Source organism: Ailuropoda melanoleuca, chromosome 8, assembly GCF_002007445.2.
Source record: "Ailuropoda melanoleuca isolate Jingjing chromosome 8, ASM200744v2, whole genome shotgun sequence".
Lineage (NCBI taxonomy): Eukaryota > Metazoa > Chordata > Mammalia > Carnivora > Ursidae > Ailuropoda > Ailuropoda melanoleuca.
The window spans coordinates 86,294,239-86,317,200 of record NC_048225.1 but is presented as its reverse complement, the minus strand read 5'-3'; the positions used below and the strand labels follow the sequence as shown (position 1 = coordinate 86,317,200).

Genomic DNA, 22,962 nt, shown 5'->3' with positions numbered 1-22,962 from the left:
AGTACAGGCCAATACAGACCAGGACAAGGTTATGTTCTCATGGAGCTTCTATTCTTAGAGAAGAGATGTCAATAAGCAAATAAACAACTCAACAACCCCTAACATAGGTCAGGGGGTGGTAGCTCTATGAAGGGGAAAGGGATTGAGGCTGATGGGGAGCAGAGCAGATGAGCTAATGTTAGAGATACCCAGCAGTAACTCATTAACATGTTATCCACAAATCCTTTCTCTGGCAGTGGGCTGGACTGTGCTTCAAATTGTTGGGTGGAGATCCTACCAAATTATACAATTGAATTACGAAGATGTGCAAGATTCCCAATCTAGGTGCCAGGTAATTGGGGTGATGTGAAAGCTAACCAGAGCCTGGTCGGCAGTTTCAGAAGATAGCACTAGGACAAACAGCCCCAAGTTGTAAGATCACAGATTTTGCTCATGACAGAAAAGCTTTCTAATAATTAAAGTGGTCACCAATGAAAGAGACTGGAAATGAGCTCTCTGTCATGAAAAGTATCCAATAAGTGACTGAATGATCTCTGAAGTCTCTTCCAAATGCAAATCTGATTATGTCCCATTCTACAGAGACTCTCTCTACCCTAAGTCACCATTAGTTCCAGTGGGTGATGGGGCGAAGACGGGCGCAAAAATCTGGCCCCAGATCCTGGTTCTCTTGCCAGCCCTCCCCGAGGATAAGCAATCACCGGACTGTTGGCTCTAGATCTTTCTAACAGCAGCAAAAGCTAACTGTTGTGCAGGGAGACCAGGGGCCCAGATCTTCACCCTGCAGGATCTGCCAAGGGCTCTCACCTAAACGAGGTGCTCTGCCCAGCAGGGACAGGCAGGATGCTTTCGGCACTCATTCTATTCTCACTGACAGGTAAGCCACTAGTGATTAAAAGGAGAAGGGCAAATAGTGCTGGACAGGAGGCTGCCTCCCCGGTGACTTCTGGATGCTCACTGGCAATGTCCACGCTTCTGCAGGCCTCTTTTGAAATCTCAGCCCACTCACAACATCCACTGATGTCAGTCATGCACCCTCCTTTGCCTGTCTGTTATTTCCCAAATCCCCCGCTAATATCGGCAAGCAGACCTCCGGCCAGACTGTGTGTTGGCCCAGGCAAGACATCAGGGGAAAGATACCGAAACAATTGCAAGTATTACCCACATTTATCCATCACTTACTGAGGGCCAGATAGTTTTTTTATTATTTTTTATTTTTTTTTAAGATTTTATTTATTTATTTGACAGAGATAGAGACAGCCAGCGAGAGAGGGAACACAAGCAGGGGGAGTGGGAGAGGAAGAAGCAGGCTCATAGCGGAGGAGCCTGATATGGGGCTCGATCCCACAACGCCAGGGTCACGCCCTGAGCTGAAGGCAGACGCTTAACCACTGTGCCACCCAGGCGCCCCAGTTAAAAACTCTATATGTGACAGGGTGGGCTATAATCTTTATACACGGCTGGGATATGCTTGGAGCTGGGCAGAACCTGACAAGTGGCTTTTGTTTACTGAGTGGGGTAGGCAGACTGGCCAAGGGGTTGAGAGAGGTAGGAAAGATGATGGAGGGGCAGCTGAGCCAAGGAAGCTAAGTGCTGGATGGGTGGGGAGGACACAAGGGCATTTTGTGGGAAGGACATGGAGAGATGGAGGCTGGCAGTTGCTGGCAGAAGGGAGATGAAACTGCTACCATAAGGGGAAGAACCAGATTTCCTCCCCCTAGAATTGAATGTGACATTTTAGAAATTGTTGGTGATTTACACTGTAACCCCTTCTATCTCTTTGTAAATATGGAATAAAATCTTCATCACTCAGTCCTTAGGGACCAGATCTGTGATTTTGCAAGGGGTGAAATAATGCCCTGGGGCCCAAAAGAAGTCAAAGAAGGTGGTATTACAATATATTCACTTGATTTCATTTAATGTTCACAATAGCCCAATAAGGTAGGTGTTACTATACTCATTTTACAGTGTGCGAGGGGAGGGAGGTTCCTGAATAATGATCTGTGGACACTCGTATCAACTACAGTGTAAAAGGAGAGAATTTCATATTTGTATCTGTTCACTGTGACCCTGTGCCTTTAAATGAGCAGAAAGGTGAGTATGGCTATTTCACTCTCTTCACATCATCACCCAGGGCACTTCTTGATTTGCTCCCAAACATCTGTTTCCCTCCAGTGTCTCCTGGTTCTGGGCTGAGCCTTTCTTTTTGCTCTTTTCTCTGTCCTCGGGACTCATCCACAGGTCTCCTTGGTACGCTGCAGAATCCGCGCTTGGCTGCCTCGGGCAGGATCCCCAGATCAGCTCCGGCCTCTCTGCACAGGAACCCTGGCACTGGCCCACTTGGTAGATGCAAGTGTCAGATGAGGCCTAGCCCATTTCTGCAGTGTCACAGCCCCTAAAACAGTGCTCAGCATCCCTTCTCACTCAGGAAAGGAGCAAGGCAGCATCTTGCAGTAAAAAACAGTAAGCAGAGTCAGAGCATCTGGCTCTACGTTTCTGCCCACTGTGTATTTGCTGTGTGGCTTGGTGTAAGTTACCTAACCTCTCTGATCATTAGCTGACTGGGAGTGATAATAGGATTATTGTAAAGGGGCACTTGGGTGGCTCAGTCAGTTAAATGAGTCAGACTCTTGATTTTAACTCAGGTCATGATCTCACGTTCAGGAGATTGAGCCATGGGTGGGGTTCCAGGCTCAGATCGAGTCAGCTTGAGATTCTCTCTCTCCCTCTGCCCCTCCCTCCCACCCCTACCCCTGCTTGCAGACTGGACTGCACTCTCTCTCTCTAATAAATATAATAAAGTCTTTAAAAAAACAGGATTGTTGTAAGGATTAAATGAGATAAGAAGAGCTGAAACAGCGCCTGGCACCAAGTAAGTGCTCAATAAACCAATAAACGTTAGCTCATGTTAGTTTATGGTCATTACTTATCGGAGAGGATGAAGAGGGTTGGTCACAACATGGACCAACCAGAAAAATTCCCTGGTCTTAGGGATGTCATGCTACTATTGCTCCCTGCTTCTCCAAGCCAGGGAGAAGAATATCTGTAAGTGGTTTCATTTCCCACAAAGGCCTTTGGTCATGAACCCTCTGGGTATAGTTCAAGCCTAAGGGGAAAGAAGGAGAAAGGAAGCTGAGAGATTACCTCATTGACAAATTGGGTTTTCTTTTCTCTTCCCCATCCTTTTAATTTCCAAAGTTCGGACTTTACCCCAAAGCCACTGGTAGACAATAAAACAATTCCTCATCAGCCGTTCATCTCTTATTCCTTTTCCTCTTCCTGGCCTTTCCAAGCGCAATATGTTTCTACATTTCTTTAAACAAAAATTTTTTTGATCACAATAGGCTGAAATAAACTATTTGCATCTAAAAGAAATGTATATGTGTAAATGACTGTGGGTTGTACTGAGTGGGGGATGGGAGCAAGTGAAGGGGAGCACTGCCAGAAAAACATTAGAGTACCCTGATGGCCATGATGAAAGGCCCCACTCCGGAAACTGTCCTTACCAGCTCCCTGTCATTCCTTCCCTGTCCATGCTCAGAGCTCCATACAACCACAAGTGAAACCAGGAAGAACCAATCTTAACAAAATGAGTGCAGGCCTAAGAGCAAATTCCATATGGAGAAGTCATTCAAGCCTCTTTAATGAATATTCAAAGCTTCTTGATTTACCAGGCAAACTGGGATTTTGGGCTTCAACATTCCTCAAGGGATTCAGCAGGGAGTTCTTTATTCACTACATTTAAATGCAAATGATAACAAAACTGCATGACAATACACTTTGAAAAGTTGATTTAAAACAGCTAGGGAAGGATTAAGGCAATAAGAAGGATTTTATTTTAATTTTCTACAGAGGTTAAAGGCAGGCCAAACAGAAGCCCAGAATTCAAATGCTATCCCAGGAGCAAAATTGTCACCAAACAGAATTTGGTCAATTATTTTCCTTCTCTTATGAAGAAGTGGAAGACAAAATTCTCCCTGCTTTTTTTTTTTTTTTTCATCAACGATATCTATAACTACCAAGCAGGACTCCAGACCAGTATGAGCTTACCTCACCAAACTGGTAACAATTTACACAAAAGCCCAGAAACTTGATGCTTGGCCTGTACCATATTGAGGGTGAATGTATATGCTTTCTGGAAACAGTTCCCAGACCTCTCTTCTGCTTTATGAGAAGCCCTGGTTGTTCAGAGCCCCCAGGAGTGGGGCCCACTGATGTAGGAACATCTTCTAACACAGACATTCATGGCTTTGAATGACAAGGGATAAAGAGCTGAACGTTGTGTGTCATGGAAGAATGGCCCATTGTGTTCAGTGGGAGTTCGATTCTGGAGGGGAGCCTTCCAAGTCCCACATGATGTGAGAAAGATGGGAAAGGCCATAAATCCCTTGCTGTAAAGGCAATGCCAATGATAAAGTGTCACTTGCCATTGACTGGGGTGGAGGCATTATTATGTCTGCTCAAAGATGGAAATTAGACGTTGTCCCCCTACTTGCCCATTTGCAACTCGAACTGTCACACAAACAAACATGAACTGGGGAGGAGAAAGATCCAGTCTGTTGATGAGGTCATATAGACAGAGAAGCAATTATGTACTAGGTGAACGGATCTCACCTTGAAACAATAGGATGTCTGGGATTTGCTTCAAAAGAATATAGGTGGGGAAGTGAGTTGAGGTATCAATGAATCAAGATTGGCAAAGAACTGGTAACTATTGAAGCTGGATGACAGGTACTTTTGGGTATCATTGTTTACTTCTGCATGTTTGGAAGTTTCCATAAGAAAAATGACCTTTTTGTTATTTGTTTTTAAATTCTACCTACCCAATTTAAATGTGACACTGCCCACCTCTATTGGGACAAAGTCACCATCACTGGGAACAAGAGCATTTCCGCCACTCTTACAGGAGCCCTGGGAATAGGGCAGTGCCAATGGCATAACCATGAAGGGAAGAACTAGACAAGATAGGAAGAAAGTTGAGAGTTCAGTCCCCAAACCAGGACTTTTAAACATGGATGAGAGTTTATTTGGAACTCTCAACAGAACCCATTAAAAAAATAACATACCCTGCAATGAAATATCAAGAAACTTGATAATTCAAGAATTCAGAGACTCTTGGTCTCAGCCCTGTCTGGGAGCCTGCAGTTTCTTCTTCTCAAGGCAGCACATTACTCCCAGGGTATGCTTGACATCTCACAGCTAAGCATGTGTATTGACCTGCAAAGTTCCAGAAGATACCACATCTTGACAATATACCAGTCAGGTTTTTTGTTTGTTTGTTTGTTTTTAACTACACAGATCTTTAAATAAATTGGACTAGTTTAGCAGCTCAGTCCACCAAATTGATTGATTATTCAGAACATCAGGACATTTTAGCATGCAGGTAGCAATAGCTTGCCTTATCTGACTTAATGAGAAAGAGATAGACAAGAGTGCCATAAATAAAGGGAATGTCCAGGACACTAAGTCCCATAATAGATAAGACAGCACACATCAGGCCACATTAGAATGCTGCATCATGAACTGGACATAACATTTAAAGTGGAATACAGACAATGAAGTTATAATCAGAAGATAAGCCATGGTCGTATGTAGACTAGAAGCAGTAATGGATGCCCAGCGGAAGGAACTAGAGCTTTTTAAGCCCAAAGAGAAGCCTGGCAAGGAGGACAGAATACAGCCTTTCCAATGTCTCACAAGTAGTGGAAGACAGATTGGAACCTCTTCCAAGGATCCCAGGGAAAAAAACTAGGAAAAGAACTACCAACATGGGAAAGTCTCAGGAAGGCCAATGTCAGCCTAATAGAAGGAACAATCTTGAAAAAAAATAAAACTGTGCCAAGCACTATCTGGCTGCTTTGGACAATAGTGCAGTCCCTGGCCCGGGAAGATCTCAAACACAGTTTGGATATACACTTGCGAAGATGCTTTAAAGGGGATTTCAGTATGAGTATCTGCATGATTTTTGAAATGTCCTTCAAATGGAGATTCTGTGATTTCTGAAGGTGAAACTTAACAATTGACAAACCAGGTTTTCTGTTCACTTTGTTTGAAGTAAACAATATACAAATCTTCCTTTGCCAGGTGCCTTCTGCCTAAAACCTGTTTCAAACTGTGAATAAATAAAAATAAAACTTAACTCTTCTGCCATCCTCTGACCTACTCACCTCACTGAGAAGGCATTGTTAGATGTACCACGCATCTGCCTAAAGCATCTAGGGGACAGTTTCAGGATTCACCTTCATCCTTGACCCCACATTTTTTACTCCTGCCAAGTTACATACTTAATAGCTCCCCAAAATGACGTGCAGGTTCCCACTGTGGAGATCTGGGAAGGCTATACTCTGGGATAGGATTCCACTAGGACACATGAGCCTTCTCATCTTGGGACTACAACCATCTCAATTTTAAAGTCCCTGAGTGTTTGTTATTTGTCCTGTTTTCTGACTCTGTTTTCCCATATTTGCTGGTTCCCAAGTTCTTGTCTGATTTCTGATCACCTATTTTTTACCTCTGAGAATTCTAAATATTCCTAATGGTTCAATCTTTCAGTTATTTGGTAAATATTTATAGTACCTTCCATGTGCTTAGAGCACTGTGCTAGGCACCTTAGCAAATACAAAATGCCGTATGACCCCGACAAGGACCTACATCTAAATTTGATAGAGAATATGAAACATGCACAGAAATAGCTACACCCCACAGCACAATGTGCTAAGTGCTATAAGAGAGGTACAAAGCAAGTGCTATCAGAGTTCACAGTGAGGCGAGATGCTGCAGAAAAACGAGATGTGACTACAAGAGCAGCCTGCAAAAGCCTGATGCAATTGATGTGCTAATCTCCTAAAATCCTCAACTATAAAGTATATAAAATATTAGATTTAAAGAAGGCGGTAACTGTGAATCGGGAAAAGGATGTTCTGGGAAAATACATCTAATGTATTTTCAGCAAATAAATGTCCGACAGTAGCCAGAGGGGCTAATCAATGTCCAACATAAACCAAACACCAGAAAATCATCCCCATTGTGGACACAATCATTTACTCAGTCAGCTAGAAAAATTATCATTATGAAATTGAAACTACATTTACTCCTTAAACAAGTCTCTTTTTGGAAATATAGTTTAGATTGAAAATTGTTCATTATAGAGTTCCTTTGGGTAATGCACTTCAACTGCACTTTATATTTTTGGAAACCTTTAGCTTTACTCCCCATCCCAACCCCCAGAGGTAGGTTCTATCAGGGATGGACAAACTTCTTCTGTAAACAGCCAGATAGTAAACAGTTTCGGCTTTGCAATTCACAAGGTTTCTGTTGCAACTGCCCAAGTCCGCTGCTCTGGTGTGAGAAAGTAGCCATAGACAATACACACGTGGATGAGTGTGGCTGGATGCCAATAAAATTTTATTTATAAATACTAAAATTTGAATTCCATAAAATGTTCACGTGTCACAGAGTATTATTCTTCTTTCGCATGTTTTCAACCACTTAAAAATATAAAAGCCATTCTTAGCTTGCAAGCCACATTTGGCCAGCAGGCTATAGTTTGCTGACCCCAGGGTTATCTCAATCACTGTATTTACAGAGGAGAAAACAAAGGCTAAAGGAGACTAAGTATATTCCCAAATCAATAGCAATTCAGTTTATTAATGCCCATATAGAGAGAAATAACGAAGCAAGAGGAAAAACTGAGACATTTACCCACCTCTTTTTCAACATTATTCACAGCATGGGCAAATCATATGTTATCTATAAATTTTGATTCCCAGGGCATAACAAGTAAATAATTTTTAAACTGTGCTTAGGCAGATTGGTTCCTGGTAAATGAAGCAATTACAGCTTAAATTTATATGTATCCTATTTCATTGTCTTTCTTAATTTATTATGGGTAACAGTCTCTAAGTTAACAACAACAAAAGACATTTGCCTAAAGATCTTGTAGTTCATGTGATGAGCCACACACTGCTAAATATTTATGAGAACATAAATATTTCAAAAGAAATATGAATAGTTATTGATGTAGTTTAATTTCAGTGCTGCGTGGAATGAGTATTCGACCTCACTGTGGGTACCAAGATGAAGGGTTGGGAAATGTTGAAGAATAAAGCATTGGGAAACCCAGCCCCCCACTGAAATGTCACCTACTTGAGGATTTAAAATGATATAATACTAAATTTCAAAGTCATGGAAACCCATAGTTTTATAGCAAGAGCAGAAATTGTTCAAGACCTCCTAAGAGAATATGAGCTAAAAACAAGTATCAAGGAAAAAGAACTCTATGGTCCTTACTCTTCTGACAATTAAGCCTGTGGAAAAGAGAGCAAGCACATGATCCAAATGCTACGAAATTATGGAAGATCAAACTAGGGTGAATTGACTTCACCAAGTCTGAGAGTCTTTGAACAATGAGATGCCATCCCCCTGACGTACAGAAGGCATACATTTAGAATGTAGGTGAGAACAACTTCCAATCAGGGAAGAGGTTGGTTGGTTGGGTGGGTGGGTTGCACAGTAGTATTATTTTTCACTTATTTATTCCTTTAGTAGGCATGGCTTGTGCATTAGACAATGGTTCCATTTTGGAAAATAATAAGTAAATAAAATCATCTTTCAAAAATGAAAAGCCCTCCTTATTTCAAAGGGTGATACAGAAATAACATCAAAATATTTAGAAAAAATCAGTGACAGGGACGTTGACATTTGGGAGGAAGGCCCCATATGTGCAATGTATTCCCTTGCCCATCACCCTTCAGGGGCTCACTAAAAGTGTTGGGTAAAGTCTGAACTCTTTGGAACTGCCCCTCTCCCCTCACCACGCAACCCTGTTTTCTGGTTGTCTCATCTCCTGCCCTTCCTTGTCCCCACCCACACTCAGTTATCTAGCAAGCTCTTTGTAGATTCCTCAATGTGCCATGTTTTAAGAGCCTTTTCATGTACCCTGCTTTCAGCCCAGAGTGCCATTCTCCATCCTGTGCACTGGGCAGCCCCTACTTTCAAGCTCACTCTCACTAATACCTGCTCTGATGGCCTTCCCACCATGTCTTCTTCCTCTTTGCTCCCACTCTAACTCATTCCCTCCTCTTTTATAACACTGATGACTTGAACTGCTATGTTTAGCTTGTTTATCTCCTGTATGGAAGATGATCTCCCGTGGGGCATGGGAAAGAGTGCCTTTAATTTTCATATCCCTGAGGCCTAGCATGGTGCCCAAGGCACATCAGTAACTCATTAAGCTGCTGTTGAATGAATCAACTGCCCTGAGGCCTCTCCTGACTCTCTACCCTTCCTGCCACAAAAAGAATATAGACTTGAGGTGAGGATCTTAGGTAATTCTAACATTTCATTCATTCACTCATTCGACAGACATTTATTGAGCATCTATTATGTGCCAGTCACTCTTCTGGGACCCTGAGATACATTAGTAAGCAGAGTAAATGAAGATCCCTGCCCTTGAAGAGCTCACATACTAGGTGGGGACATTAAATAACAAACATGACAAAAAAGGAAATAACATGCTTGGCTAAAAGGTAATAAGTGGTAAGGGGAAAAGATATAAGAAGATATAAAAATAATATGGGGGACTAGGAGTGTGTGAGCTGCAATTTAAATTATATGATCAAGGGAATAGGATCTGCCAAGTAGACAATGAAAAAGTTACATGTGGGCAAAAACTTTGAGGAAGGTGAATTAGACACGGGAATATGTGGGGGAAGGGCATTCTAGGCAGAGAGAATATCCAGCACAGACTCTAAGGTTGAAGCAAGGAGGTCAGTAAGGTTTGCTAAAAAAGAGGTGGAAAGAGCTGTGTTGCTGTAGGGGGTGAGGGGAAAAAGTTGCAAATCATGAAGACCTTGTAGGTCGTTTTAATGACATTGACTTTGAATGAGATAGAGAGCCATTGGAGAATTTTGAGCAAAGGAGCAACATGATCTGACTTAGATCTGGCTTACACTTAGAAAGGATTGCTTTGGCTATTTTTGTTGAGGACTGAGTATTGGGGCCAAGGGTAGAAGCAGGGAGATCAGTTAAGAAACGATTGAAGTAATGCAGGTGAAAGATACCAGTAGCTTATATCAGGGTTGTAGATGTGGAAAAGTGGTTGGTCCTACTTGTATTTTGAAGAGAGAGAGATCCAAAATCATTTGCTGACATAGATGGGGTGTGCAAAGAGAGAAGGATCAAGAAAGTTCAAGGTTTATGACCTAAGCAACTGGAACAAGAGCAAAACCATATGCTTTAGTCTTATCTAGGGGCTATACTTCACTCACCCTCTTCTTACTGTTTGGTAAATATTAAATGAGGTGTACCTGTAGCAGCATGGCTATCCACGTGGAGGTAACATGATGCAGAAGAAAGTAGGAAAAAGAGTGCTATTGAAGCTGCCACCACTTCCATGGGTTAGCCTCTAAGTCTTGCTCTTTTCTACCTCTTCCTCCTACCCCTTTATCCCTGGAATTACAACAATTTTCCTGAATGGCTCACTTGTCCAAACTAAAGAGAATTGTGCGATAAATTTCACAGAAAACAGTTCAATGGTAGAAGAGTTTACAGAAGCCCAAGGAAGGTAGTTCCCCTATTAAAATGATAATGTGGAAGATGATAATGTTGGTAGTGGTTATAATATTTGCCTTTGCTGCAGAGTTCATAGATCATGGAGATACTGTCCAGTACAAGAGGTGGAGGGAAGATGCCAATGTCAGGGGGATGGCCTTGGTCAAACCATGTAATATTTTTTTGGGTTAAAATACTACTGAGGCTATCTGCCAAACTGTATCCAAAAAAAGCAAATTTGTTCCTTGCAGTTGAATGCTTATAATGGGAAAACCTCTGGCAATGGAAAACTTCCTTCCTTGTGAACTAAGGCTGCATTTACATATGTTGAGATATGGAACATGTCCATAAATAAAGTTATGTAATTATCAAATTCCTATATCCCTGTTCTTAGTCTGTTACATCGAATCTTTAGGAATTATTTTAAATGCCTTGTTTAACCAAAATTCTGTGTGTTTAATATTGTTTTTTAAAAAGGTGGTATTGAAAAAAATTTTTAAATTTAAAATATTTAATGCATTTCTTTGTGTCCTTAGGATCTTCTTGAGCAATTCAGGATGATTTGAAAACTTAAAAAATGACAAGAGGGGTGCCTGGGTGGTTTAGTCAGTTAAGTGTCTGTCTTAGGCTCAGGTGATGATCTCAGAGTCCTGGGATGGGCTCCTTGCTCAGTGGGGAGTCTGCTTCTCCCTCTCCCTCTACCCCTCCCCCCATTTGTGCTTTCCCCCTCTCTCTAATAAATTTTTAAAAATGAACAAGAATTTTACTAGAAAGTGCATATTTTACAGTGTCATTAAGTATTTTTTAAAGATTTTGTTTATTTATTTAACAGAGAGAGAGAGCACAAGCAAGGGAGTGGCAGGCAGAGGGAGAGGGAGAAGCAGCTTCCCTGCAGAGCAGGTGAAGCCCCAGTGTCATTAAATATTGATTAAACAATCACTACATTCAGAACACTATCTGTGGTGATATTATAAAATTTACACTTGAATCTTTTCTAAAGAAACACTTTTTATTTTTAAGATTTTATTTTTAAGTAATCTCTACACCCAACATAGGGCTTGAATTTACAATCCTAAGATTAAGAGTTATAGTGTCCACTGGCTGAGCCCACCAGGTGCCCTTTAAAGAAACACTTTTAAAAGCAGGTATGGGGCTCCTGGATGGCTCAGTCGGTTAAGCCTCGCTTTGGCTCAGGTCATGATCTGGGGGTCCCGGGATCAAGCTCCGAGTCATGGTTCCCTGCTCAGTGGGGAGTCTGCTTCTCCCTCTGCCTCCCCCCTCCATCCTGCTTGTGCTCTTTTTCTCTCAAATAAATAAAATCTTTAACCAAAAAAGGGTGGGTTTTCATTCTCTTTCCCAGTCATCCATACACTGCTTTCACAACTATTGCCTATCAATAGAAAAATAACAGAAAATACAGATAATCCATCCAGTTTTTCATTTTCCTCTCATGTCTGAGGATATCTCTGAAATAGAAGGGTCCAAACTTGAGGGTTAGCAGTTTTTGTTTTTTTAGTTTGCCTCCACACTTCTAAGTTGTTCATTTGCCTTGGTCTAACATTGGAAAAGTGTATAGAAATGTTTCTGTTAAGAGTCATAATTTTTTTTATTTTTTAAAAGATTTTTATTTATTAGAGAGAGAGAGAGAGAGAAGGGTCAGAAGAAGAAGCAGGCTCCCCACCAAGCAGGGAGCCTGATGCAGGACTTGATCCAGGGACTCCGGGATCATGACCTGAGCTGAAGGCAGAGGCTTAACCAACTGAGCCACCCAGGTGCCTGAGATTCATAATATTTTAAAGGATGTTCCTACTAAGTAATAATTCAAACTTTTTACTAAAAGGCATATGAGCCCTCTAATTCTGATAGTTCTAAGCATATTTTCTAATAAAAGGCTTAGACATGTAGAACAAAATCAAGTAAAACAAAAAGAGAAGAGAAACTGAAAATGAGTATTTCTTCATTTCAAATTTGTTAGAACATCAGCCCTCTTGGTTTTATCTTATTCCTTGGTTTAGGATGAATTCTAGATGGGATATTTGCCTCTCATAGCTAGTTTGTTCCATGTGAGGCTCCGTTAATTCAGCAGGAGAAAGTAAATCAAACACCTGTTCGTGTGAACAAAAATGTCCAAATTTTCTTTTTCAGGCATTATTCTCATCTCATGAGCAGACACAGCTCCTGCCAGTGAAACTACCAAGCTTGATCCATGAGTTTCCATTAGTGGACTTTTAACTTATCAATGAGTTAGAATGCCCAAATCCACCTGAAAATATATTACAGCCATCATCACTGTGACGAGCAAGTTCTAGAATGGTCTTTTGGACTGTATCAACTATTCCCAATTTCACAACCTTAACATTTTTTTTAATAAAGCCATTTTTAGGACCTTGATTTATTCCAAGTTCATACTTTTAAAAAAGGCAGCACACCCTTTTTTTATCTTTTTAGTTCCATAATGTTAATAAATTTCAATATCGTTCTCGTATGAGGAACTTTGAATAATCCAATTAGAACCTACTGGGAGCTTTTATTAGAAGATTCAGATTTGCCAGCTACAAAGACACTTTGAATTTAAGTATTTCCTTTTTTTTTTGCATCAGTGCTTGGTTAGAACACATATTTCCGAAATTTTAGAGTAAGTATGAATCTTCACTTTCCCCACCAACCCAAACCTGCTTCTCTTCCAGAGTTTCTTCATTCATCTACCTTGGACAGAAACTTGAGAGTTATCCTGGTCTACTTTGCCACTACCCACCTATCAAGTCACCAAATAAGCATCCCTTGTACGTCTCAAATATTTTCAGATACACTTACTCTCCATCCCAAATACCACCAGTCTGGGTGAGGTGACCATCTTCCCTTCCTTGAGCTCCGTATTGCTGAAATAGGTGTGTAGATGGTCACTACATTTTTATTCTTGCCCTTCACCAATCTATATTCAAAACTCAATTAATCCATAACTTTGGAGATATAATTATGACATTCCTTTACTTTAAAAATCATGCAATGTTTTGTCATTGTCATTGGGATAAAATTTAAATTCTTTTACAAGCCTTCATAATCGATAAGACTTCCATCTACCTTTCCAGTGTTATCTCTCACTCCCCTTCTCCTCGAACCGTCCTTTGTTCTAATATGTCATGGCTCTCTGTCTCACCACCCCAGCCCTTGTGCGTGGTGTGATTCCTCTACCTGGAACAAGATCCTAGACTCATTTATTTTTTATTTACTCAACAACTATGATGAAGCCAAGACTTGCTACTTATAACTATTATTTATATTATACTATTATGGGAAGCCTACTCCATGCTAGGTACTAGGAAATAAATCAATAATGAAACCAGGCATGGTTTCTGTTCTAATAGAGCTTAAGACCTAGCATGGAAAACAGTCATTAAGGACATAATGAGATGAGAGTTATGGCATGGAAAGTATGCAGTGATGTGGGATCAAATGTCAGGGTAACCATACCTAATTTAGAAGTCAGTGGAGGTTCCCTGAGGAAGTACCATTGAAGCTAAAATCTGAAGGATAAGTAGGTGTTACTTGTAGTAGCAGAAGAGTGGGGAGGAAGGGGGAGGTAGGAGAGTGGGGGAAAAAAAATGTTCCAGCAACACAATTATATGGAAAATATATGAGTAGTAAGAAAAGAAATAGCTTTTCCTTGTTATAGTAGAAGATGTTGGGAATATATACCTTTGTTGAATATATTTTGTTGGTGGCCTGTGTTACCAAGGATAAAAATTCACAAAGTTCTCAACACCCTTTGTTAATAACTAAGTTCAGGTGACTCCTCCTTTCAAAGGTGTTGTTGCAATTAAAGGAATAAAGAGGCATCCTGGATGAGAGAGAGTCTAGATATAAGAAAACTAGGTTTATCTTGACTTTTGCATATGACCTTGACCAAATGATTTACACCTGTACCTCTACTTTGTCATTTGTAAAAAGGAGATGATAATATTATTCAGTTTAACTTGCAGGGTAGGATCAAATAAGATAATGGTGCCAAAAGTATAAAGTACCACTTTGTGTTTAATGCTCTTTTTTTTTTTACAGGCATTTCAAGCATGTTAAACAGTTTCTTGATTTCTGATAGTTCTCTATATCATTAGCAACTCAAATTCATTTTTCTTATGATTTCTAGTTGTAGCACTAGGGGCTGCGTTTCCAATTCCACAATAAATAAAAAGCCCACTTCATTACCCTTGAAGGGGGACAGAATCGGATCATGTCTCTTTTCAAATGACCCACTTGTTCAAAGTAAAAATATTTTGAAGTAGAAAACCTGGAAAATTCAGTTATTTTGCAATCATCAAAAAACAGAATACATTTCTGCAGTGATCAAGTCCTTCAATTCCTTTATTTTCCAAAACTTTTCTGATCAGTCCTTTTTTACTTCACTACTTAACCTTACTATCTTATTTCCCAAGAGTGAATTTATTGACAAACACAGCAATATAAATGCAAAGAAAGTTATACTGAAATATAATCTCTACATACTCAATAACTAAGATTTTATGTGTTAAAAAAAAACTTCTAGTGTCATGTTAGTCTCTTATGCAATAAGGCAGACCCATGAAATAAAGCATTGTTAGTTTATGAGTTTATTTTGCCAAAAACTTACTCATCCCTGAAAACATTTTACCTATAGTTAAGTATATAAGTATCAAATATCTCCATCACAAACATCAAATTTTTCTGTGTTTCTATAGCCACAATTAGGAATAATATCAACTTCCCTCTTCCTCAAAGTAAAAGGAAAAGCTCATTCTAAAATATTTTACAAATATTGAGAACAGTACAAGTACTATTTTTCAGAGATGAAGGGTGAGTTATTAGTTTTGAATGGCACATCTCTTTTTGTTTATACTCTTTCTTTTTTCTTTGGTAAGCAATTGGATTTCAAAATATAAGAACTTTGTTAAAGATGTCTAATTTCAAAGTCCTGTTCAGGCCTTTAAAAAAAAATTCAATTACAAATTTCAGGCACCTCAAAGAAAGTTTGATAACTTTATTGAATTAATTATTTCTGTACTGTTGTGGAGAAGATTTTAAAGCCATTTAAAAGGAGAAAATAGTTCATGGATAACTGATTTCATTAGAGATGGAAAAAAGCTCTTAAAATGCATATTTAGGAATCTCGTTTAGTTGATGATCAATTTAATTCTAATCTGTTAGTATATGTTTGAAGGAAATAGAGTTCATGGAATTATGCAGTCAGATCAGTGAGCACCTGTTCCTACATTTGGTACAGGGCAAAGGTCTCTGCAAGAGGAATCAAGAATGCGGAATCAGGAGGAATCTGCCACCCACTCTTCATGTCACCTAAGCCTCTTAAGAAAGTCACTTCACCTCTGAACATCAGTTTCTTGTTTGTAAAATGGAGATAATGATGCCTTTCTGGTAAGCTTGTTATTAGGAATAAGTGAGATGAAAAGGCTTTGTAAACCAGAAACTACAGAAGTAAATCACAAAATTTATCAGGAGCTCAAAGATTCCCATAAGAGATTCTACAAAGAAGAGTTAATATGTATTTTGTGTTCTTGTTCTTGTTTCCTTTTCATATGTATATGTGCTAAATCCTTCATTAGATTATAAGCTCCTTAAAGCTACAGTGAGCATACCATATCCTCTTTCCATGTTGCCCTTTGGATTACACACAACTAATGGATGCTCATAAGGCTTGTTGACGCTCATATTCTCTTTTATTCCTCAGTACCAATACCAAGCACATAGTCACTACTGTCAGAAAGTCTACTTTCATCTGCTCTACGTCTAAACTTGCTTGCTGTAATCCATGCCTATTTCCACAGATTCTGCCCTCTAAACTCATGGAGAATTGGCAGGTCAGCATTGACTTAACAAAAGCCTTTATCACTGTTAGCAAACTCTTTTCAGCTGCAAGATAGAATACTCAGTTTTTTATTTAAATCTACCCCTCTTCCAATCCAAAACAAGTGGAATTGACTACTTCAGCCACAGGAAAAAAGGAGTACCTGCTGGCTCATTAAAGATTTCTAGAGCCGAGGAGTTCCAGAGGAAAGCCCAATCTCGCCTGGGCAACGGAGAGGAATAAAGTACAGCGACATAAAATGGCTAGACGAAACAAGCAGAAGAAGAAAAGCAGGACTTGGGTAAAGGCATCAGTGAAAGTAGATGTTCCGAGGGCACTGATATTCCATTACATGAATGATGAGATGCTCTGGTCTACTCTTACGCTTGAACAAAAGTCTTTATTTAATAGGTAGGCTAGCATTAGCTCCTAATAAGACACTTTTAAAAGCTGAAGGAATGGTGAGGAAGGGATGGCTACCTCTCGATCTCCCTCATTAGATCCTATCAATGTGCCTACCTGAATCTGTCCTCAGCTCAAAGTAGTTCTATATTCTTTTCACGAGGTTTTTAATAAGCGGGCCCAGTTCAACGCACCTTTTAGGTTGAAGAGAAGAGTATTTTTAGTCAAAGCCACCTCGCCCAGTCTTCACCGATATGATGTGGCTTTCATTAAACAGCCCTAGGAGGGCTCAGGCAATCCTCCTGCTCGGGGTAAACACGTGTGTCCAAAGCCAGCTCCCGCGCGCCCTGCGCTTCAGCACCGCCGCCTCTGGATAGCGCCTTGCTGGCAGGCTGGCGCAGGGCCTCCCACCCGTCTCTCATCCATCTCCAGCCCACTCTCTCTCCTCTTCTCGTTTCCTTCAGTGCCAGAAAAAAGCACCCCCAACTTCTAACCTCTACTCTGTGCCTGCTTCTGAAGTGACCTCCGCGTCCCTCGCTCAGGGTCTAAACGCGCACGCCCCGGCGCCATTGGGTCCTACCGGAGCAGCAGAGAAGCCGGGTCCGCCGGTGGCCCGCTATCTCCGACAGGCATCGATCACATTTCCCTTGCCCCTGCTGAATCTCAAACCAGCAGCCGGGAGCCACCGCTCGCTCCCTTTCTCTCCACGCCCCAAAGCCTCCAAGAAACAAACGCTCAATGATGCCCCCCCCCCGCCCCAACTCGCGCGCGCGCACACACACACACACTCACACTCAATACACACACTCGCACGCCGCAAGCCTTCCGGGTGCCATCGCCGCCCTGGGCAGAGCCTCAGCCAACTTGAGCCCGGATCCATCAACACCGGCTTGAAAAGGGCTGCCCGCAGCGCCCGCCCCGCCCCCTCCCCTCCTTGGGCAGCGGGTCCCGGCAGCCAAGCCCAGGCTGGCCAGCCCCCCGCCCCCTTCACTCAGCCATCCACCTCCCGCCGGCAATATAAGGTCCACAACCCTCAAACATTAGCCCCTGGGCCGCCCTGAACCATTAGCCAAACCCTAAATTAATCTCCTCGAAGCCCCAGCCCTGCTAATGGTGTGTGGTGTGTGTGAGTGTGTTTGTGTCTCTAAGGCTTATACATCATTTAACTCTTTCGAGCTTTCCACCCATCCTAAACAGCACGTTATCTTCAACCCCCTCTTCCCTTCTCCGCGACCCAACCACTAACCCCACCCCGATCCTCACCAGCCAAGTGGCCAAACTACCACACCACCGCACCCCAGTTCTGGAACCGCGACCTCCCACCCGGCCCAAACCCACAGTCACCTCCAGCCCCTCCCCTCCCCCACCCCTTGGCCCCTAGTGAGCCGGGTCTGGCCGGAGCAAGTGACGCCTAGGAAGCGCAGTCTACGTCCCTTCCCAGGAGCCCGGAATAGAGGGGCTGACCTCCCACCAGGGAGATCGGCCGGCGCATCCCTCCAGAGGGGCACACGCCTTACTGTTCAGGCGCCCTGGAAAATACAGGTGCCGGGGAAGGAGAGAGGCGGAAGCAGCCTCCGGGGGTGGGCGGGAGGACTCACCGAACATCTGAATGTGCCCTTTGGTGATGGGATTGAAGCTGCCGCAGGCAAGCAAGATTACGTGGGTCTTGGTGGTCTCGGTCATCCTGCGGATGGGTCCCTCCCGCTGGTCCAGGGGTCGCCTCTTTTTTTGTGTCTCGATATGTCTGCAGAGGGAGAAAGGAAGGCGAGGCTCCGGCGGTGGATGCTGTGGACTCCAAGGAGCCGCTCCAGACGCAAACCGCGTCACTCCCCGCCTCCCCTTAACGCTTGCGGCTCCGGCAAGATCCGAGGCTGATTTTGTATGGCTCTGCTCCGTCCTTCTCTTTTCTTTTTAGCCGTTTTCACGTCTCCTGTCCTGGTCTCCCACTCCTCCCTTTCGTCGCCCCCACACACCTCACTCCATCACTCTCTTCCTTAGTGTTTATGTACAAGGCAAGACATGGTACCCAAGCCCAGAACCATGATACTCACAGAGTGGTGTGAGCTCTTTCTTTTACCTCCTTCTGACTTTTCCTCCCACACGCTAACATTTTTCTGTCCACATCTACTTTCTCTAACATTTTCAACTCTAAAAGTGTTTGATCTTAAGAATTGTGTGTGTGTGTTGGGGGGGGGGGGTTCTTCCTCAAAATTTTAAGTGAGAAATGACAATGGTTCATGTCAGGAATACTAATTTCTGTCTTTCTTTTCCCCCTTATCTAATGATTTTGAACTGTTGAACCGTGTCCAGATCTTCACCTAGTGGTTGCCAAGAAATAGGGGGAATCTGAATCCCTCCTCTGGAATAATGGGCCTTTTTCTGGGTTGAAGCAATGCCGAGAAGATGTATGGGGCAGAGTTACTAAAGCTGCATTAGAAAACTGTGATTCTACATAAGCTGTCAAAGTTGAAACAAAGATTTACCCACTCAACAAGTGTTTCTTGAATGCTATGTGTGAGGCCTGTTATAAACCCTGCTGATAAAGCAAAGTCCTCCTCTTCTTCAAGTTGATGTTCTATTGGAGGGAGATAGGTGATAAGCAGAAGAGGAAAATATTAGATGGAGATTGTGCAGTGCAGTCAGTGAATGTCGCTCACTCTCTGGCAGAACAAAAGGTGAATGGGGAGGGGAGCCAGTTTAAATCCAGAAGTCTGGAAAGGCCTCTCCAGGGAGGCAAAATTCAAACTGCAACCTAAATGACAAGGAACTGCTAGTACACATACTTTAGGACAGGGAAAGGTTTATTGTGCTCCTAGATGTGAAAGAAGGCCAATGTGACTAGAGTGCATGAATAAGGGGAAAACGCTAGGAGACGAGATTGGGCTGTCCCTCAGGACAGCATGGAGTAGGCCTTAGAAGATATGATAGGGTACACATATTTTAGGACAGGGAAAGGTTTATTGTGCTCCTAGATGTGAAAAGAAGGCCAATGTGACTAGAGTGCATGAATAAGGGGAAAACGCTAGGAGACGAGATTGGGCTGTCCCTCAGGACAGCATGGAGTAGGCCTTAGAAGCTATGATAGGGTTGGGAGATTTTTCTAAGTGGAATAACTTAGAGAGGAATAACAAAAGGAAACCATTGAAGCTTTAAGCAGGGGAGTGATGAGGAATTTATATTTTTATAAGATCACTTGGGTTGGTAGGCTAAAAGTAGGAAGGCAAGGCAAGTATTTAGGAAATTCTTATTTTATCTTATTTTATTTATTTGAGAGAGAAAATAAGTGGAGGGGAGAGACATAGGGAGAAGCAGACTCCCTGTGCTGAGCTGGATACGGGGCTCAAGCCCAAGGATCTGGGATCATGAGCTCAGCTAAAGGCAGACACTTAACTGACTGAGCCACCCAGGTACCCCAAACATTTAGGAAATCCTGCTGGTAGCCTAGGCTAAGCAGAGTTGTCCTTGGACTAGGATTTATAAAGGTGAAGTTGATGAAAAGCAGATAGTCTCAGGACAAGTTTGGTAGATAGAATTTATGGTCTTTGCACATGGATTGGATGTGTGGGGTGAGGTAAAGAGAAATCTAATAAAATGTCTAGAAATTTGGCTTAAGCAAAGGAGTGGACTGAGATTGAAATTGAGGCATAGCCAAGTGTTGTACTGTGATACCTATTCATTCTTATTTTTTAATGGCCTTTAAAAAAGTTGAGGTAAAATTGTCGTATAACATTGTATTAATTTTAGGTGTACATAATAATTCTGAATTTAGAGATCCACAAGTACAAATATTCACCTTTCTCAGGTTTCGCGATTCTTGAATAAATTGCTACCCTATATTAGTGGGTTGGTTGTTGTTTCTTATCCAAGATCACATAAATATTTATGCAGTAAATATTTGCTAAATTATGCTGAATAGCAAATCAGCCCTAATGTGCGCAAGATTTCTAGTTCAGACACAAAAGTCCTATGAATTAATGTATACTTGTGATGGGGTTCATGTCTTCCCTGGCATGGGATGCAGGTTAGTGGGGTAGAAAGAGCAAGAGATATTGAAGGAAAGCTGACTTGGGTATGAAACTCTTGACACTAGCTGGGCAATTAGCATAATTATATGTAAGTAATAAATATTTATGTAATGTCTGCCATGTGCCAGGCACTTGCTTTAGGGACTGTGAATAAAACAAAGTCCCTATTTTAAGGGAGTTCTCATGCTAGAGGGCAAAACAGACCATAGACAAATGAATAAACATAATGGCAATAGATACCGCAATGAAAAATAAAGCAGGGTAAGAAGGAAAGGAAAGGGAAATCCTCCTTTATATAAGGTGGTTAGGGATGGCATCCCTATAAGATGGTATTTGAGCAGGGGACCTGAAGCAAGTGAAGACATATATCACTTGACTGGGGAAGAAAATACACACAGAACAGCAGGTGCAAATAGTCTGAAGAGCAGGAGTGTTAGGGAGTGTTCAAGAAGCACACGCATATTGCTGGAGAAAAGAAAGAAAGTGAAAAGTGGTAGGACACAGATTAGAAAAGTAGGACAGACACATAGGGCCTCGCAGGCCCTGGCTAGGGCTTTGACTTTTTCAGAGAGAGATAGGAAGTCACTAGAGTGTTCTGAGTGAGAAGTGACATGAGCTGACTTACACTTGAAAAGTATCCGTTTAGCAAGAAATATGAATGCTGGAGTCATCAGTATAGTTTTATATTTAAAGCCATAAGATTAAATGAGGTCATCTAGGGAGTAACAGATATATAAAGAAGGAAAGAGTCCCTCAGATTCAGCCCTGGGGCACACCAAATTCATAACGGTAGCTAAGGTTCATTGAGTACTGCTAGAAACCCAGGTACTAAAAGCTGTTTACAAATGTTAATTCATTTAACACTCACAATAACTCTAATTGTGAGTTCATATAACTCTAATAAGTTCATGTAATTTATCCCATTTTAGAGATGGGCATAAAGGAGAACAGAGAAATGACATAACTGGTCCAAGTTCAGAAAACTAGTATGTATGGAGCCGGATTCAAACTCTGGTAGTTTTTGATTGAAGGACGCGCTCTTGAGCCAAAGCTACCACCTCATTGTGTTTCACTGCTATGCTCTACTAACCATACTCATAAAAATCAGGGTAACTATACCTCCTAAACCAGAGATTTGAAAATTACCGATAATGGATGTATAATATGTAGTATATAATAGGTGGTCAATAAATGATACCTATTTTATAAATGAGAGAATGGAACCTCTTAGCAGAGACATGAAGAACAGACTGAGAATTGCCTTACCACATCTTTAGGTTTTCCCTTCTTTGTCCAGGAGAAATGGAAAGGTAGAGAGCAAAATTCAACGTTAACTTGCTGGAATGACTGGATACTCACATGATGCTACAAGTTAATTTTAGTAAAAAAAAAAAAAAAGAGAGAGAGAGAGAGAAAAGAGCCAACTCAGGATTCCCACACAAAATAGTGGTCAGTAAATATTTACTGATGAATTAAGATCAAAAATATTTTCACCAGCCCAGTGCCCAGAGTGTAACAATGAAACGTGAATGTGTTATACAATGCAATAAATATTTTCAGTCTTGTAGGTTATGTCTTAAGTGATAGTTTAAATTCTATTGATTAGATTAATTGGTTGTGGTTCTAATCATCTCTTGTAATCTTCCTTATGCTTATATCTAATTTCTGCATCCCCAAAGAGGGCTCTGGAATTGGAATATAAAAACATGGAGACGGGTGCCTGGATGGCTCAGTCAGTAGAGCATGCGACACTTGATCTCAGGTTTGTGAGTTCAAGCCCCACGTTGGGCAAAGAGCCTACTTAAAAATAAATAAATAAGAATTAAAAAAAAAGAGAGAGCGAGCAAGCAAGTCCTGGTTCTGCCACCTGCTAACTATTTGGCTTTGGGGAAGTCATTTATTGCTGATTCTATTTTGTCAATGTGCCCTGTGTACTTTCAGGGGTGCTATATGGATTAAATAACACCATGTGTGAGTCACTGACTTTTTAAAAAGGATAGTGTCAGCTTTTGGTTGAACTCCATAGCTGTTACCTACAAAACACCTATTGTTTTTTAAGTGTTTAGTTGTTTCTATTGATGGCTTTGTCAGGACGATTTCTGGAAGTGCTGATCTTAGAGGGTAATAACTTTGGAAATGTGCTGGTAGTGTATA

The 22,962-nt window shown here is 41.5% G+C and overlaps 1 protein-coding gene across 5 annotated transcripts in view; it reads right to left on the bottom strand.

Annotated features, from left to right (window-relative positions):
* Nucleotides 1–22,962, bottom strand: part of NMNAT2 (nicotinamide nucleotide adenylyltransferase 2) — a 180,869-nt gene that overhangs the window by 124,291 nt on the left and 33,616 nt on the right. For 2 of the 5 annotated variants that reach the window (XM_019804490.2, XM_034666814.1), the window contains 2 exons: nucleotides 22,075–22,173; nucleotides 18,382–18,527 (listed from right to left, as the gene is read on the bottom strand). The exons of 1 other annotated variant lie outside the window; for it this stretch is intronic. In XM_019804490.2, coding sequence (XP_019660049.1) covers nucleotides 18,382–18,466 — 85 coding nt within the window. In that variant the 5' untranslated portion in view covers nucleotides 18,467–18,527; nucleotides 22,075–22,173. Of the gene's footprint in view, nucleotides 1–18,381; nucleotides 18,528–22,074; nucleotides 22,174–22,962 lie in introns of those variants that run through there. 2 more of the 5 variants (XM_034666810.1, XM_034666812.1) reach the window with 1 other exon arrangement.